This window comes from Pseudorca crassidens, chromosome 6, assembly GCF_039906515.1.
Source record: "Pseudorca crassidens isolate mPseCra1 chromosome 6, mPseCra1.hap1, whole genome shotgun sequence".
NCBI classification, from domain to species: Eukaryota; Metazoa; Chordata; class Mammalia; order Artiodactyla; family Delphinidae; genus Pseudorca; species Pseudorca crassidens.
In genome coordinates, this window is record NC_090301.1 from 124639595 (window position 1) to 124660010 (window position 20416).

General features: G+C 36.2%; 1 protein-coding gene across 19 annotated transcripts in view; it reads right to left on the bottom strand.

Annotated features, from left to right (window-relative positions):
- The window catches only part of WDR33 (WD repeat domain 33), a 103879-nt gene that overhangs the window by 50162 nt on the left and 33301 nt on the right, over positions 1-20416 (bottom strand). For 18 of the 19 annotated variants that reach the window (XM_067742269.1, XM_067742268.1, XM_067742267.1 and 15 more), the window contains exons 2-7: positions 11211-11437; positions 9911-9979; positions 9222-9326; positions 6657-6752; positions 6318-6469; positions 4507-4604 (exon numbers count right to left, since the gene is read on the bottom strand). In XM_067742269.1, coding sequence (XP_067598370.1) covers positions 4507-4604; positions 6318-6469; positions 6657-6752; positions 9222-9326; positions 9911-9979; positions 11211-11414 — 724 coding nt within the window. In that variant the 5' untranslated portion in view covers positions 11415-11437. Of the gene's footprint in view, positions 1-2850; positions 2874-4506; positions 4605-6317; positions 6470-6656; positions 6753-9221; positions 9327-9910; positions 9980-11210; positions 11438-20416 lie in introns of those variants that run through there. The other variant, XM_067742278.1, reaches the window with a different exon arrangement.

Consider the following 20416-nt stretch of genomic DNA (forward strand, 5'->3'; position numbering starts at 1 on the left):
ATACTAATAGTATTCTTTTCGATAAGCTGTGTGTACTCAGGTTCATTTCCTCTCCATGAGTGCTATATTTTAAAACTGAAAACAGATCTTACCTCCTGAGTAAGTCTCAGTACAACTCCTTATGTCCATGTTCTATTTATATAACCTAGCTTATAACTCATCTGCAGTTTGAACTATTCGTTGTGGTTTAATTTTTTTGGTTGTTAAATATACATTGAAAACCTATAGCCTATATGGACAGCTTTAAAGAAGAATGGTAAAATAAACTTGAGTACCTAAATTCTCTCTACCCACACTTCTCTCCTTTCCCCCCAAAAATCTCGACAATTCTGTCATCACAGCTCAGGAAGACATTATTACATCCATGCTGATGATATTTTTAAAACATAAAAGAGGCAGTTTAACATAATGAATAAGAGCATGAACTCTGGAGTGAAATAATAACATGGGTTCAAATCTGAGCCTCAAAAAAAAAAAAAAAAAAAAAAAAAAAAAACTGAGCCTCCCCTCTTACAAGTTATATTACCTCGGGGAGGTTTACTTAACTTTCTTGTACCTTGGTTACTGATTTGTAAAATGTGGAATAAACAGTATTTATCTCATAGGGTTACTGGTAAGATGAAGTACTGGTTACTGGTAAGATTAAATGAAGTACTTAAAATATGCCTGATACATAGTAAGTGTAACGTGTCAGCTACTGTTGTTAAAATCAAGAAGGTAAAACAAAATTAAAGCATGCTAAAGCTGGTCAACTGGATTCTTTTTAAGTTATATATAATATACATGTTATATATCATATAATATATAATTATGCTTCTCATTAAAATTTACTCCGTATTCTTACTGATTCTACATTTTCAATCTTTCACATTTTCATTTTAGTCACAAGTGATTTGCTTCTAACTTTACACTGATAAAACTACATTTTTTTTTTTAAACTACACTTCTAATACTCTCATGACTCTTCTCCCCTAATATCCAACAATATTGTTTGTGACAATATCTTACCTTTCCTACTAAACTTTAAGCAGCAAGAGGGTAGGAGGTCATCATACCTTATTTTCTTTTAAATTTCTTCTACCTATGATAGCATGCATATAATATATGCTAATTAAATAAATGGATTTTAATGCCTCTATTTCTCTTAGAGTCAAGTGCGTAAACACCTAGAGGCTCATTTAGACTCATGTATTCCTGGTGCTTAAATGTTATTTTAATCACAGTCCATAATTTGAGTGCTGCAATTCATAATAGAAAAGGATAAATGTGTATAAATTATGCTGATATGCATATGCTTTGGAAACGGGTGGACATATACATGGTACTTCTCAATGTTGCAGTATATTCAATTTCACAAGTGTTTCCTCTTCCCATCTATGGACCAAACATTACAACTTCAAAGTAGCAAATCTGGCAATAGATCGATGCTCATTTTTTGTTAAAAATACTGATTATTTTCTCTTGTGCAACTTCTTCTTTTTCCAAGAAGCATAAGAATAATCTCAGTAATGACACTAAAAAGCAACTGTAAATTCTGCACTCACAGGGATCCTGTAAGCTTATAGCTGAAAGACTGCATTAAGAAGACATGAGAGCTGTCTTCAAATACTTAAAGGGCTGCTATGTAGAAGAGTACAGACTTGATTTTTTGTGTTCCAGAAGGTAGGACAAGTTATAAGAAAGTGGGTTTCTGATATAAAGAAAGAACTTTCTGAAAATCAGAGCTACCTAAAATTGAAAAAGAGATTCATGTGCGGTAGTGAATACTGTATCACTAAAAATGTTTTGTGAGTAGAAAACTGGTTTTGGGGAATGATGTAGAAAAGTATTAAAGAGTTGGACTACGTGATCACAAACATCCTCTTCAATCAAAATGTTCTTGGATTTTCTTAACTTAATCCCAAGTGATGGTCTGATGCACAACACTAATATGCCTTAGGAATATACCTACCTGCCTGGCGTCACACAGCCTATGTAGGCTACATGAACATCACCCCCTTTCTATAGGGCAACTGACATTTTAGAGGCCACCCTATTTGCTTAACTCTGTGATCCACCTTTCTCTCTACGAACAGAACTAAATTAAGTTCACTTCAAATTTTATTTGAAGAATTTCACATCACCCCTTGAGAAAAGTGGAGTTCCATCATCCCCTGATCACCAAGTGAAGAACAGAAAAATTATAACAACATTGGTTTCACTATTTTATAATCATCTCTAAAGTTCAGAAAATTTAGAAAAATGAAGAATGATAGAAAATGGATAATTGGAAAAACCCGTCTACTACACCAGATCCACTATCAGAACTACTACTTGGGTGGTATAATTAACTTGGCTTATATATTTATACTTCTCATATACTCATTGAGGTACAAAGAAAAAAATCATGACCATAAAGCAAGTAAAATACTGTTTAAAGGAAGTAAAAAACATGAATAAGCTAGAATACAAATCCTAAAAGTACATGCAAGTTCATTATACTCTTGTGCATGTTTGAAATTTTCATAGTGAAAACTTAAAAAGAACATCCACATAAAAAATAAAATTCAACTCTCAGTATAGACATGATATTGGTGTATTTTTAAGCTACGAGAAGAACAGGTAATGACCCAGCATCCACATTACCCAAATCCACCTGGACTCAAATCTGAAAATATTTAACTGCTGACTAATAACTCATGTACACTACATTTCAGAAGAAAAGTTCCTAAGCACTATTTAGAAACAGTTTCATTACCAAAACTGAATAACACTTCATTGGAATTTGGGATCGAAAATGCTATCTTATAGTAGCTTTTCTTCTTCTTCTTTATTTAATCCAAGATGCAGAGTGGTTTTGTATCAGACTTTACAGTTATTATAGTCCTAGGTCACTGTAAAATTAATGGTTTTGATCCTTTAGAATTACTTTCAATAAATAAAATTATTTGGTTTCCTCTATATTTCTTAGGATTTTCAAAGGCTAGAAAAAGTTGTTTCCCTTATCACTGTTTAGCAGCTAAGACTTCTACTAATAGTGAGGAAAGATGCAACATTAGTGTAGCATCAGGCCAGTTGTCAAGTGACAGGATGCTAGTCCTGGCTCTGAACTTCTTTTACCTTGAACATGTCACTTAAGCCTTCTGGGTCATGATGCTCATCCATACAATAACTCAGATTAGATGATTTCAAAGGCTCCACCTAGTTCTGAAGCTGTACAATATTATGACCTCATTGTCAGGACACCCCTTCACTATGACAGGTGAAGGTGCTATATCCTTATGCGAGCTATCACAATACGTTACTGTGGGTAAAACCCACACAAAATGTGCAAAGCCAGGAATGTTTAAAAATTGTGATTAAAAAAAAATAACACTGAAAAAAAAAAAACAATAACACTGGCTTGAAATATGGGTTAAATATCAAGAATACTTAGCTTCTTGTCTAGAAAGCATCGACACTATATGCTGTAAATAAAGCTCTGAAAAAGGTATAAAAAACTTGTAAGTCAACCAAGGTAACTAACTCTGCCAACTCTTGAACAAAAAGGGCAATCTCTGAATAGTAATTGCTTGACACCCAATGTCTGTGGCACCCATTCTCCCACCCTGCATTTATGTGTCAGAGGAAGATGTTACTTTTATGGCATATTGGAATGAAGAGTATGCAACAGAATGTACGCCTTGTTAAATCAGCATAGGTTCAAATTAAGCACTTGAGAAAACTACCTTCCCAATTAATAATAAACTAATGAGATTTAGTTAAAAGCGTAAATGTTTTTTGTTTCAATGTTTGTATTGAATATATAAAACACACAGTTAATTTCCTTAACTTACTTTAACAGCACTGAATTCACATAAATGGTGTTGATGTACTGTGAGTATTTCAACAGCCCCACCTTAGGAAGTCTAAAACTAAGTTAATCCAAGTGAAAATACGGATTTCTTTTCTAGGATAGAGTAATTTATAGATGTTAGTTTATAATTATGAAATCAATAAAAGTAAATAAAAATCCCTCCAAAGCTTAGTAACAAGTGGGCCATGTAGCACAAATGTGGTATAGTGAAAAACCACCTCTTTTCAGAAATACCAATACTGAGAAGTGTAGCTAGTGAGACCTTGGTTAATGCATATTGTAAAAGGCCTGCCAGGAGAATGTGAGTTATATAAATAAAATTATCGTGTCAGTATGTTGGTGAAAGCTATCCTGGGTACAAGGCAGGAAAAGGAATATAGCCCTAACGGATGCATACAGATAAGTAAGTAATTGGGAGGAGAGGGGAGAAGAAGGGGAACATGTGTATTTAATTTATAGCTCAAAGAATTCAAAGATAATATTAGTAGTAAAAATCTACAAAAATGACTGTGAACCAGAGAGTTCAGTTTTCTTTAAAGAGCCTGACTGAGAGGGTGTGTATGTAAAACAACTGAATGAAGATGTAAGCTGGTATTGTGGTATTGTGATGATTTAAACCACAAATGCCTTCCCTATTTAAATATTCCAATCAGTACTGTTAGTACACGTACCTCGGAGAATTCTTTCCTCATGGCAACGAAGAAAGTCCCAGATTCTAACAGTGCCGTCATCAGAGCATGTAGCAAATTTATTATCCGTGGGTGAGAAACTGTTACATGAAGACACACAGCAGGGGAAAGAAGTCAGCATTTAACAGATTATCTGTGCTTCTCAGACAGGGAAAAATAAAAACACTGTGCTGCGTTATAAACAGGAGAGGGAAGTATCCACAGTGAAGAAGCCCTTAAAGAGAATGTTGTCAGCTAACAAATGTATCTCATCAAAAGAAGAATTCAACAGAGTAGCTGCTTCTTAGTTTTCAATCAGCAATATTCAGAGAACTTTATGAGTGTATTATTAGTACTAATGTTACCCACACTCTCCAGTATAGTATTTCCTATGGTACCAACAGAAAACATGGAGCGGATTTAAGTGGAGAAACGAAACAAATTCTGTCTTTGCAATATTCCTGTAAAGTCTTTTAAATCACATAGGAATACTGCTCAAAAAATTAGCATCAGCTTCTGCTCCAAACTTCATAAAAGTTTCAGACAGGCTGTTTAAAGACTGGTTACGTGCTCGCTTCGGCAGCACATATACTAAAGACTGGTTGCTACACATCCCTACATATGATGTTTCTGATTTATGTAAAAGGTCTGTGGAAAACGTTCACACCTTCTTCCAGGCAAGCTATCCCATGAATGTTGCACTTTTTGAAGAAAACTAACATGGGGACCTTCTGACTGTTTAAAGCCAAAGAATATGCTTGCAAAGGAGGAATCCATTTTTTCCTCCCTGTAAAAGACCATCAAGTTTCTCATCTAAGAACTCCCCTGAACTTCTGAACCCTTTGCCTAAGAAAGGACCAACTGCGAAAATTCAATGTATGGTCAGGACAATAAGGCAAAGTCTTTGCAGAAGCGTGTTTATCCAATAACTTTTGTTAAGATTCTGAAAGTAGAAACAAGTGACTGCAGTGGATGATGTTTCTATAAAGATGTCAACCTCCTCCCACACGTGGGTGGCACAACGGTCAAGAATGCTGCTTAGCTTTCTTTATTCTTGAGGCTGCAGCAATTCTTCAGGCTTGTTTTTTGAAACTTTTTTTTTCCATTTCTACTATACATATCTCACTGATATGTAAAAATATACAACTCACTGAAAATATTTTAAACTCCCACTTATGATACATTTGCATTACTGATGTTATCAACAGTGAATCAGAAGGAAAGTCTTCTTGACATTGGTCTGCTTACAGTTTCAAAGCTTGAAAGAACCCACTCATTAATCCATTAATGTTTGCCACATCCAGAGTTACTTGTGAGAGTTTTTAGTCCTATACTTTCCTTTTGAAGTCGTGGCATAACCAAGCCAACCAGGGTCTTCACTTAAGCCTTTTTTATCTTGTATTTTGTGTGAACTCTGAAGGTGTTTTCTGTAGGCTTTAGATTTTATTCAGTTGTATAATTAAAGACTGAATTCTTTATTTGGAATGAAATATTCTTGTCTTACATAGTAGGTAATAAAAATGAATAACGTATACACATTATTAACCATAAACGAAAAGAGAAAACCAGTGCAAAATGCGGCAGACAATACATCTCTAACATATTGCAAAGGCTGATACCGGGACAACACTACTTCAGAAAAGTGTCAGCAAAATGGTGAATGTGTGAAAACAAAGAAAAATATTGTGTTTATAGGGTGCAGAAAGTTTCCCAGAATCTGACAGAGCCCATGCATCTCTGCACCCAGAATACACTTAGAGAATAATTTAACCATGACAATAGGGACTACAGAAAATGGTATATTGTGTATAAACCTGGCCTCTCTAATCGCCTCCTTATGTGCCTGGAACATCTTGACGTTGTTCATGTTCGACTGCCAATATTTCACATATCCTCCGTGGTCCGCTGTCAACATCCACATGTCATTATGTGACCAAGTCATGGCTCTTACTGGGCTATCGTGAGCCTGTGAAAACACAAAACATTTGTAAACATTATATAAAAGAATATATGATGGAAGCCTTTACAGGAGCATATATTAACTCATAACAATAAGCTGTCCAATTGTAAGTTTAAAATGCCAAGAAAGTAACTATATATCAAGTTCTTTACAGTAACAAAGGATGATGCTACCATCTGATGATTACTGTTACCTGTAATATTGTTTCAAAATTGAAAGTGAGTCCATTCCACAAGGTGAACTCTCCACTAGAGGCTCCAGTGACTAACCGTCTTCCTTCTGGAGTCCACTGGGGAAAAAAAAAAGACATTATACAAGGTCACGAATCCTCAACCTTAATTTTTAGAACACTTAGAAAGTCTTTATTTATAAAATATCCAATAATTGACATTAAGTGGACGATACTGACTTTCACTTAAGACTATAGCTCAGATTTATAAGCAAGTACTTTGTCAGAAAAGAACTTGTATTAACACAGTGCAAGGAAAGCTCTAGCACTTTAGCTCATTAATTAAAATTAATAAGTGCTTTTTTTTTTTTTTGCGGTATGTGGGCCTCTCACTGTTGTGGCCTCTCCCGTTGCAGAGCACAGGCTCCTGACGCACAGGCTCAGAGGCCGTGGCTCACGGGCCCAGCCGCTCCGCGGCATGTGGGATCTTCCCGGACCGGGGCACGAACCCGTGTCCCCTGCATCGGCAGGCGGACTCTCAACCACTGCGCCACCAGGGAAGCCCCAATAAGTGCATTTTAAATACCTGTTAAGTTACACACACCTAGGCACTCTAAAGAGCATTTCAAAACAAAACAGGCAAAGACTTAATTTTTCTAGAATACATGGCAGACCAACATAAATAAGATGGTCAGTCACCAGAAAAATTCAAAGACTAAATGTATAAAGGATATGGTTTATTACAGCTGCTAGTGAACCAATTCAGGCAAAAATGTTACCAGTGTCTTGTGAAAAAACAGTATTACATACCAATTTAAGGACATCAAGGCTATCAAACTTTTCCTGGAAACTAAACGTACAATATATACTATATACATGTATATATATTTTTTTAAGTTCTTCGTTCACAGTATTAGGCAGTGACAGGTCTTATGCTAATCTAGTCTCCAAAAAAATGTAATACAACAGAGGCATGACTAACAGTACCCCAATATTTCAATGTCACAATTTGCACACTGAAGGGAATCTGCGGTATATGCTTATCAACTCAAAATGCAACATATTTTTTCTTACTTTTATTTTCAAGTTTCTATGATAGATTACACGTTCATTTTCCTTAGATGTAAATACATGAAATATCAATATAAGAATCCTATTAGTAAAAAGTGTGACACAGAGTTGAAAACTACAAGTGTGTTTATAGGATGAGATACACGAAATGAAGTCTGTTTGGTAAATTTCACGGATATATATGACAAGCCAGCCTTTTACTGTTTACCTGCAGATCATGATTTTGATTTTTATTAATAAAATCCTCCTACTTTCCTAGTTTCTGTTATCTGCTATGGATCCCAACCCAGTAGACACTACAAGCAATCAAACTGCTGACACAGGACCCACAGTCTTTATGTCTTTAATACCTTGTAATTTGGACTTGCCTCTACTACGTGCAAATTTCTTAAGACCTTATAGCTTGATTCCCAAATGAGAAATTTACCCATCTAATAAGATACAGGACACAGAATGCTTAGATTTTATTCATTCCAAAAAGGTTTTGTGTTATGCTAACAAGATATTAAAATTAGCTGCCATCGTACTCCTTTTCCCAAATTCCCTGGCAAGCAAAATTACACTACATACTGGTTGGCTCTCCTAATACAAAAGCCATTCAAATAATATTTCTTTACTAATGGTTTCTACTCTAATAGGCCTCTGAAGCAAACAGGAGGCCTAAGACTGACTACCACATTTGTATGGAACTCAAGCCAGAGTCTCTTCCAGCCCCTCTCAGTTCTCCCGGCTGTCTATCACAACAACTCCCTAATAAGAAGACCTGCTTATTTTGCTCATTTGCCACAATGTTTGCCATGACTGTTTTTTCTCTGTCCCATTATTTTTTTCAATTCTTATTTGCTCCACTTTGACTATTAACTTTCCTACATTTCTGGACTTGATATACTGCTAACCAGCAAGTGCATTCTTACTAGCAGACCACAAAAAAATGATTATACCATTATCTATGGAAATATTAACAGGATGCCTGGGAGACAGAGATGGGAAGACTTTTTTATTGCAAACCCCTTCAAATTTTAATAATTTGAACCATGTTAATATATTATTTATTTTTAAATTATATTTTAAAAATTCTAGTGAAAATGTATAGAGTACCTACAATGTACCTTCATGGAGCTGACAATTATGGTCTACCATTGGTCTTCAGCTCTTCTTAGGTGTTTTCCTTCCTAGTAACCCTAAGAGTTTTCATTCGCCTTGAGATGCTGCTCTCTAAACAGTAACAAAACAATCCTATTCAAGAGCAAGTCAGACACCTGCTGCAATATATATATATCCATGGCCAGCTCAGAGAGAATTCTATGGAAATTGCAACATGAAGAAAAGCAATCCAAAAGTACTACCTTACTAAATGTGGATATAGTGGATAAATGATTGGATATTTCAAAATAAAAATACAAGCAATACACTGATTTTTATCCCAGATATACATTTAAAATAATGTTTAATTTTCTTTGCAAATATATTTGCAGGCTAACTCAGAGTTAATTTATCCAAAAAATATCAAATACTTACCCTAACAACAAATACTGGACACTTTACTTTATTTGTTGATGTTCGAACAAACTTTGTTGTTACTGCATTCATAGGATTATTCAACATCCCAATAGGTGGAACCAGCTACAAAAAAAAAAAAAATGGGGTTTAAAGATCACAAACAGGGCATAAACCAGGGACATGACAAGGTAATTACTTCAACATTTAAAGACAAATTCAGGACCATATAGGACTTTCAAAACACTATTATAATAGATTACAATTAGTCTATAGTAATTAAATGAAGAAAAAGGAGATACAGGAAAGTTAAATGCCCATAATTACTAAATAAACAATAAAATCAAGTGCCAGATTTCCCCCAATTACTTCTCAAAGTGAACACAATTAAACACATTCATAACAAGTCAAGTTTAAAATTAACTTTCTTGTTACAGAGACTCTGAGGCAGTGCAATCTTTTGCTGGACACTGCTTTAAACCCCAAATCAAAAGTTCATCCGTTACCAGATTAAAAGGAAAATTTAAATTGAGATTTAAAAAAAAAAAACCATGGTTTACACAGATATGTTATATTATCCCTTTAGGAATGTTTTGTTCTAATTATAAAAATGTAAAAAGAAAAGTCCATGTTTGAATTAGAGATCCCATAGTTCAAATGTCCAAGCAAAGAGGTTTCTATTAAGCTAGCATGACATATCTTATACTTACATCATTATAATAACCTGCATCAGGCTGAATTGCCCGCATATCTCTCTGGTCTCTTTGCCATATTCTATTCTGTTAAAAATAAATTAATCAATCAATCAATATATTGTCTAATTATACTCAATCTGAAACATAAGTAAATATTTACAAAATGCAAGCTGTCGTTAAATGGGGAAAAAAGACTAAAACTTTTTCATTATGTTCTAAAACAGATAATAGTGGGTATCTTAAGAGATTTCCCCTCTTATCACACTGACACTGCTTAGAATTTCCCTCCTTTCTTTACTCATATTATGCCCAACCAATCATCCAAGATGCTGCTGACCCCAACACATTCTCACTGACCATACCTTAGCAAAAGGAAAAAGGTCAAGGCGTCGACAGACGTTCCCAATTCCTTCAAAATCCTCAGCACAAAACAATTCCTCTTATCTTGGTGTTGGTTTTCTTAATTCCTCCCAAACTTTCCTAGGCTAGTTTTCCAACTGAAACACCTGAAAAAGCCTAAATCTGTCTTTACCTCTGAATGAATATTTTTGCTATGTGCCTGCAACATACTAATTATGCCCAATATGCATATAGGTCTTTTAACAACTTGTCTCAGGTAATGAAAAGCAGACAAATTTTCTTCACAGGAGGCAGAGCAGACCAAAACCTGATTAACGTGGAGTTAGCAATGAAAAAAGCAAATCACAGAGGCTTAAGACAAGAAAGGTTAAGACAAGTAAATAAAGAAGTCAAAGGGGAGATAAGCCAAGCTGACACAGGTTTAGGCAGACCCCTACTCTGCCTTTATTTGCCATGTCAGAGTTGGTTTCACCCTGTAAGACTGTAGTAGGTGCTCAACCCTCCAAGTAAATAGAGCCCTTTTCCCTGAGGGGTTTGGAGAGTCGTGTTCTGATGCCAGTGTCTTGGACATGCAAGTCACTATTCTGAACACATGTTCTAATACAAATATTCTTATGTTGGTAGTCTCTTAACATTTCATATACACTGTGGGTTTAACAAGTGTTTAAAAGTTGGCCTAGTTGGACAAAAGTACCCTCTTCTGAAATACAGTGTGAACCTTTAGAACAAAACCTATTTTTAAGTTGGAGTCTAATAATTTTTGAGATTATTCATGCATGCAAAGAGTAAAAAAAAAAGTACTCTTTTTTTATTGAGGTGATTGGCCTCATTTGAAATTCTACTTCATCCTACTAATTCAAAAAACACAGGTATACTTATTACCCTGCATTATAAAAACTTTCTTCTTTTTAAGAAACCAAAGTTTGGTCATCTGAAGTACATTAACTATACTTACCTCCAAATACTTAATTACAGATGGATTATAGTCTATGGTTTTTCGGTTTACTGCTTTTCTCATTCGTTTTCCATCAAAGGTAAGCTGTTGCATTGCTTGCTGCTGTGCAAAATCAGGTCGCTTATAAAATAGCTGTCGAGGTGCCTGGTGTTGGAACCTTGGCATATGGAAAAAACGAGGAGGAGAACCAATTTCTGTAGCCATGGTGATGTTTTCCTTCTAGGACACTAGGGTAAGGAAAAAGTACTGTCACTACAAATATATCAGCACTATAACACTGCCTGAAAATATTTTTAAATGAACATTTTTTTACACTTCTCTTCCTTTTCCTAATATGCACCATTTTTAGCTTTTAGTCAACCTATTTCCAAAATGAACTATTAAATTTAATGGCAGAGACCAGTTACACATTTGAAAAAGGTCAATTCACAGAATAAATGCGAATAAGTATTTGCTGTAAAATTTAGCCTGATGGAAGGAAAAATCACTGTTTATAACAGCTTGGGCAACTGTGTTGTGCACGTGTGGGGTGGGTAAATTGTGGAGGGTAAGGAAGGTAAAATCACTGAGAACTGTTCACATTTTTAAAATGAAGTTTTCATTAGATGTTTGATAGTAAAACACATCATTTTAAGTTTATCGTAAGACCCCCATTTTATACAAGTCACTAAAAAATTTTAAAACCTGACATTTTGTCCTTTTAAATTTCCTAGGACTAGTGTAAAAAGTGGAATAAACTATCTTACTTCATATGAATGCTAAAAGTATGTATATCTAATTTCAGGCTCAAAGTAACTACCACAGAAACTTATTTCTCAATATGTGGATTTACATATTTATAAGGCAATATTAAGCTAACATCTGAAGAAAAAAATGTTAAGAGCTTACAGTTTTTCAACTTTAGTGTTCTCCAATTAAACTTACATTCCAATAATACAAATATGCATGATTTAAAACCACATTTTCAAGCATATTTTAAAAATCAGACCATGAAAAAAAAAATCAGACCATGAAAAAACACATAAAGGGTGTTATAACCATTTTGGTAATTTTGTTTGAAAATGAGGAATGATTAGACTCTCCATTATTTTTCTATATTCTTACATTTGCCTTTCTTCATTCAAGACACTAAATAGGGCTTCCCTGGTGGCACACTGGTTGAGAGTCCGCCTGCCGATGCAGGGAACACGAGTTCGTGCCCCGGTCCGGGAAGATCCCACGTGCCGCGGAGCAGCTAGGCCCGTGAGCCATGGCTGCGGAGCCTGTGTGTCTGGAGCCTGTGCTCCGCAACGGGAGAGGCCCCAACAGTGAGAGGTCCGTGTACCGCAAAAAAAAAAAAAAGAGACACTAAATAAAGGACCTGAAAATAAATCTGTGATTTCCTCTGGATGAAAATAGTCTTAGTGCTAGCTAATTCACCCTTGTCCCTTTAGTATCTCCTGAAACCATTGAATAATGATAACAGAAAGGAAATGGGGCAGGAGGAGGGGTAGGGGTGGGGGTGGGGGTGGGGAGATAAGTCCTGACTCCCAAGACACCAAAAGTAAACAGTGCAATTAAACGTGCATCTAATACATATTACTCCCACTACTCTGGAGCAATCCCAGAAGACGCCTGACAAATGTTCATCTGTAATGAGATGAGACACATTCTCAGGCTGTGTGTATATTAAATTAGAATGCATTTGCCTCAATAAGGTTGGTGAAGGAATATGTTTATTCAGCTATCCCATAAATCCAACCAAGTTTCAGCATGCAGATTTCAATTAACGGCTTTAATTCAGATGTCTACTCCAGTAATTCTAAAAGGATGCAGCTTTGAAAAGTATATTTTAAAATTACTATTTTTTTCACTTTATAATCATCAAATTTCTAATTTTATTAGAATAAAATTATCCTAATATTCTAGTTTCTAATATTATTGATATCAAATGAGAATAAAGATTTTTACACGTATCAAAAGAGGCTTAAAAATTATTCAGCCAAAAAAACAAGGGAATGAGGTGCTGACACATGCTACAACATGAATGAATCTCAAAAACACTACCCAAGTGAAAGAAGCCAGATGTAAAAGGTCACATATTGTATGATTTCATTTATACCCAAATTCAGAACAGGCTAATACATAGTGACAGAAAGCATATTAGTGGTTGCCAGGGGCAGGGGAAGGGCAGAATGGGCAATGACTGCTTAATGGGAATGGGGTTTCCTTTGGGGACGATGAAAATATTTGGAACCAGGCAGAGGTGGTGGCTGCACGACACTGTGAATATACTAAGTGGTGCTGAATTACACACTTTAAAATGGTTAAGACAGTGAATTTCATGTTATATGACTTTTACCTCAGTTAAAGAATGGGGGGTTTAAACTGCTGGAAAAACTTTTATATGGAGAGTAGATGAAACATTATCAGAAAGCTGATGGTATTAAAGCTGGGTGACGGGTACCTGGATGTAAAGCACTAACCAAGAGCCAAACCAAGGATCTACTGTACAAATATGAGGAAAATGACTGAAGTCAAATACAAAACAACCAGTGTGTTATTACTAACACTCTTGAATAATTCACATGTTAAAGCTAGAAAAAATATTACTCCTTCATTTAAGACCTTTCCATTTACAGATCTGTTGAGCAAAACTTGTTCTGTAAAAAAGGCCTTTAACTTTTCCTTGAATGGTCAAGTACCACTTGTGTTCTAGAAATAAAGGTCCGGCATGGGGACTTACTTCCCTGGTGGCGCAGTCCACATGCCGTGGAGCAACTAAGCCCATGCGCCACAACTACTGAGCTTGTGCCCTAGAGCCCGCAAGCCACAACTACTAAGCCTGAGTGCTGCAACTACGGAAGCCAGCGCGCCTAGAGCCCGTGCTCCGCAACAAGCCTGCGCGCCACAACGAAGAGTAGCGCCCGCTCGCCGCAACTAGAGAAAGCCCGTGCACAGCAACAAAGACCCAACACAGCCACAAAAAAAAAAAAAATTAGAAAGGTCCGGCATGAAGAAAACGAAAAAAAATATTATATTCTAAATCAAAATCCAGCCCTAAAATAAAACAAGAAAAGCTCCTAACAATACAGTAACCAGTCTTCATAAATGCCTTACACACTTCAGCTTCACTTCTGCAAACCACTGTAATTTGCCCAAAGTCAAAACAGAGCCTCTTAGTGGCTGTTATGAGCTCAACTGTGTCCCCCCAAAAATTCGTACATTGAAGTCCTAACTTCCAGTACCTCAGAATGTGACTGCACTTGGAGATAAAGCCCTAACCCTTGTGACTGGCATCCCAATAAGAGAAGGATATTAGGACACAGGCATGCACAGAAGGAAGGCCATGTGAAAACATGGAAGACGAAAGCCATCTACAAGCCAAGAAGAGAGGTCTCAGAAGAAACCAACCCCCTGCTCACACCTTAATCTCAGATTTCTAACTTCCAAAACTGAGAAAATTAATTTCTGTTGTTTAAGCCACACAGTCTGTGGCACTTTGTCATGGCAACCCTAGCAGACTAACACAGAGGCAGAGGCAGAGCAAAATACCTGGACCTCCTGACTCTCCTTCAAATCTTCCTTTGGGTTGCCAAAAGATTTCAGCAATAATGATATAGCAGCTTTCAATGACTGAAACAGCAGAAAACTTGAAATATGAGGTTGAAAAATGAATGACCCAGATAGAAAAACCATCAATCAAATCATTAAAACTATCCTTTTCAGGCTTCACTCAGGACTATACTTCAAGGAACTATATATATAACCAAATACAGAAAAAGAAATAAGAGCTTTATCTTTCATAAAAATAATTACTGTAATTTCTACTCACTGAAGTACTCACACTTGAGCTACACTAACAGAAGAGAACAATTTAAACCAGAAGGCAGGGTTGTCCCCAAAGCATATTCATCTCATATCTGGGGTAGAGCGGGAGGGAGGGAGATAAGAGGGGATGGGGTGGGGAGAAGGGGGCTGTAGGCAACACAGAAACTGAGGCAGAATGAGCATAAGTAATTTGCGTATGATTATTAAACACACACTAACAATAGAACCAAATTGCTAAGGAAAAAAAATCACCTGAAACATTGAATTCATCATGTCTTTCTCATACACACAAACCTTCAATGTTTAAAGAAATCAGCACAATTTTATCAAATGCCTACTTTTTATTACACCTAGCACAGGGTACAACATATTGTCGTAATTCACTGAATATCACTTCTAAGTTCATAGATTTCATACTTTGTGTTTTTTGGTCCCCATCTCTATTTTTCGCAAATACAAAGACTCCTCTGAAGTCACAAAAGTCTGCAGCATATTCTTAGCCTTCAAGCTTAAAACTACTCTCCAAAATTAGGCAGGTCATGCCACTTCTCTGCATCTGTTTCCTCAACCTGGACAACAAGTCTAATGTAGATAACTTCAAAGATCCTTTTTGCTCAAAGATATTATTTTGCATGAAATATATTATTCTTTTAGCCAACGTACTGACTAGTCTGTTGAACAAACTGGAATACCCAGACGCGTTTGTGTATGCAAATCCATACAAGCATTATAATTCTGCTTCTTGTCCCAACTATTACAAAATAACCTTTTATAATCTTAGTCATGTGATACTACCAACGTTATAAATGAAGATAGGGAAAAAACCACAAATGCTTTTTTTTTTTAACAGCTTTATTGGGATGTAATTTACATACCATAATTTCAACGCTTTAATGTATACAATTCAGTGGTTCTTAGTGTAACCACTAAAAGACTTGTGTAACCATCACAACATCCAATTTTAGATTTCTGTCTCCACACAAAAAAACCCATTACACATTTACAATGCTTTTTCATTCTCCTCAACCCTCTCAGTCCTAGGCAATCACCAATCTACTTTCTGCCTCTACAGATTTGCTCTTCTGGGCATTTCATATAAATGGGACCATACAATACGTGATCTTTTGTGAGTGGCTGCTTTTACCTTACATAATGCTTTCATGGTTCATCCATGTTGTAACATGGATCAATATTTCATTCCTTTTTATAGCTGAATGCTATTCTATTGTACGGATATTCCACATTTTGTTTATTCATTTAACAGATTGACATTTGAGTTTTTTCCAACTTTTGTTTGTATAAACATGCTTCTGTGAACATTCACGTACAAGCTTTTGTGCAAACATAAGTTTTTATTTCTGTTAGGTATATATTTAGTAGTGGAACTGCTGGGTCATACGGTAACTCTATGTTTAACATTTGGAGGAACTGTCAAGCTGTTCTGCAAAGTGGCCACCCATTTTACATTCCCACCAGCAATGTATGTGGGTTTCAATCTCTTGTCTTTTAGCCTAGCATGTCATCTATGCTGGAAAACGTTTCACATGTAGTTGAGGATGCGTATTTTACTGTTCGGTTGAGTGTTCTGTAGACATTTATTAGGTCTTGATAATTCAGAGTGTTGTCCAAGTCTTCTATATCCTTGTTGATCTTCTACCTAATTGTTCTATCCATTATTGACCGTGGAGTACTGAAGCCTCTACCTAATGTGGAATTATCTATGTCTTCCTTCAATTCTTCGTGTATTTTGCTATTTTCTTCTTCATGTGTTTTGGTTTTATCTTATTCAGGACACATATGTTAATAATTTTTGTATCTTCCCTTTTTTACCATAAAATGTCCCTTTTCATATCTAGTAATTTTTTGTTTGTTTTAAAGTCTATTTTTTCTGGTATTAGTATAGCCACTTCAGCATGCTTATGGTTGCTATATGCATGATGTATATTTTTTCATCCTTTTACTTTGTACACATTAGACCTTTGAATCCAAGGAGTGTCTCCTACAGAAAACATTTTTTTAAACCCAGTTTGACAATATATGACTCTTGATTGTATTGTTTAATTCATTACATGTAGTTTTTATTGTTGATATGGTAGGATTTATTTATGTTTAACACTTTACCTTTGGTTTTCTACATGTCTCATGTATTTGTTTTTTGTTATTGTTCCTCCATTTTCCTTTTTTTTACATATTAATTTTATGATTAATAACATGATTGTCATGTTCTACCAAATAAACAGACAACTTTTATATATGAATTGCCATTACAGCAAATCTCTAGATCACTTTGGGAAGAATTGATATATTTAAAATACTGACAGTCATTATTTACAAAGATATCTTTTTTAACATCTTTATTGGAGTATAATTGCTTTACAATGGTTAGTTTCTGCTTTATAACAAAGTGAATCAGTTATATATATATATATGTTCCCATATCTCTTCCCTCTTGCATCTCCCTGCCTCCCACCCTCCCTATCCAACCCCTCTAGGTGGTCACAAAGCACCGAGCTGATCTCCCTGTGCTATGTGGCTGCTTCCCACTAGCTATCTATTTTACATTTGGTAGTGTATATATGTCCATGCCACTCTCTCACTTTGTCCCAGCTTACCCTTCCCCCTCCCCATATCCTCAAGTCCATTCCCTAGTAGGTCTGTGTCTTTATTCCCATCTTGCCCCTAGGTGCTTCATGACCTTTTTTTTTTTTCTTAGATTCCATATATACGTGTTAGCATACGATATTTGTTTTTCTCTTTCTGACTTACTTCACTCTGTATGACAGACTCTAGGTCCATCCACCTCACTACAAATAACTCAGTTTCGTTTCTTTTTATGGCTGAGTAATATTCCATTGTATATATGTGCCACATGTTCTTTATCCATTCATCCGATGATGGACACTTAGGTTGCTTCCATGTCCTGGCTATTGTAAATAGAGCTGCAATCAACATTTTGGTAGACGACTCTTTTTGAATTATGGTTTTCTCAGGGTATATGCCCAGTAGTGGGATTGCTGGGTCATATGGTAGTTCTACTTTTAGTTTTTTAAGGAACCTCCATACTGTTCTCCATAGTGGCTGTATCAATTTACATTCCCACCAACAGTGCAAGAGTGTTCCCTTTTCTCCACACCCTCTCCAGCATTTATTGTTTGTAGATTTTTTGATGATGGCCATTCTGACCAGTGAACCACAAATGCTTTTCTTAAAGAAAAGTCATTACAAGTTTCACATTGCAGAATTGTGCTAAACAATAACTCATTTTATTGAACCTAACTTCTAATTAAAGTAATAAAAGCTCTATACTAGTAGTAACACAAGCTCAAAAATTAGAGCAACAATAGCAGAATGAACAGAAAGAGATTTATGAGATGTAAGACTTAAATTGAAAATTATATAGCAAAAGTTATTAATAATGAGCAGGCACCACCAAATTCACTGAGGCAGTTACTAGTTACTAGCTATGAATACATACTTACGAACTGTTGAATCTGTTGAAAAAACCCTGTGACATGGGGAAGCATAACAAGAAATGTAATTCATTTCAAGAAGTAATCAATGAGCACTAACTACTTGACAGGCTAAAGACAGAGACACACATAAAGTCTGTCCTCAAGACTGACAGTTCATCAGAACAGAAGAGCTCATCAAGAAAGCAATGTGAGAATACTACTATATTGAGAATCTACTATGCTTGTTTACCAGGAACTATTCATAGGCAATAGGGATATAACACAGGATGCTTACTGCACAATTCAGCCTCAAGAAGTTTAAATTCAGGGTGGGGTGGGGGAAGGTTGGAGGAAAAGACAGAAGAAAGAAACAAAAATAAGTAACATTCATTCATTCAGCACACCACATCCTGAATAATCTTTTCCCCAACCAAACGTAATCCAAAATAATCTTCCCCAAGCAAACATTTCTGACTCCGTGAGAAAAATTTTACCATCACAGCCAATCTCCAACTAAAACACAGGCGGAAATGTGTACAGTTGACTCTTGAACAATGCGGGGTTAACCTGAGTATAACTTATAGTCAGCCCTCCATATCCACGGTTCTTCGCAACTTCAGATTCAACCAACAAATGGACCATGCAGTACTGTAGTATTTACTATCGAAAACTATCTGTGTCTAAGTGGACCTGCACAGATCAAACCCACATTGGTCAAGGGTCAAATGTATTTTTTATTGGAAAATAACATTGCTAAACCTTAACTAATTCGACAAATTCAATCCAAAATGAATTTACTAAATGCTTCACACAATTGAATAAAAATATCTTTACGATTCAGGAGGGTAGATCTGAAAAGAAACCTCCATGGCCTGAAAGTTCATCAATTGCTCTGAAGTAATGTTTTTCCTTTAAACCAGAAGTCATATCCTATTGGTGGTTCCTAAAATCAATGTGGCTGACAACTAGTATTACTTTAATAATTTAAAAAATAGAACAGACAAGATTGAACCACACATTTTAAAGGAAAGAACTGCTTCTGTAAAACTTGTTTCGGTTGTACATGTGTGTACACTAGGTCACAATGTAAAAAAGTATTTCCTTCCTGTTAATTTGTCAAAAGTGAAAGCAGGGCTTCCCTGGTGGCGCAGTGGTTGAGAGTCTGCCTGCCGACGCAGGGGACATGGGTTTGTGCCCCGGTCCGGGAAGATCCCACGTGCCACGGAGCGGCTGGGCCTGTGAGCCATGGCCGCTGAGCTGCGCGTCCGGAGCCTGTGCTCCGCAATGGGGGGGTGGGGGGGGTGGCCACAACAGTGAGAGGCCCGCATTCCGCAAAAAAAAAAAAAAAAAAGTGAAAGCAAATGGTTTAATGTTAACAAACCGTTCAGTGAAGACCACAGTTTCTTATTTATGCTATCTTCTGCTTATGATGACTTAATTTCTGCTGCCACTGAGAATCCATAGCCAAATAAGTTCAAATACAGCATCTGTCTAGTGTGGGTACAGTGCCTGGCTACAGTAGCTATGGCACCAGAATCTGGCTGAACTATGAAATATAACAGTTCTTACCGTGTCAACCACTAATTAGAGCTTTCTGATCAGCACATGAAAGCTTGTTTCCCCAAACTGAGAGGAAAGAATTCTAACCGAAAGCAAACTACTGATGCATTAAATAGTTAGGAGAGCAAGTACAATTACTGAAGGGCTTTTAAAAGTAACAAAAGATTTTAAGATCACCACCCTCATTAACACAAACCTGGTCCCCTAGGTCAGAACCTCAGCCTGGGAACCTCTACTGAAGATTATCACCAGACCATTAGGTCCTGAGATGGAGAATCTACCCTAAAAGAGATCTGATACCTAATCTGCCAAAGAACTTTGAGGGGATCTACACGAGTGGTAAAGAACAAGGCCAATAACACAGTGATCAATACGTTCTCTCTT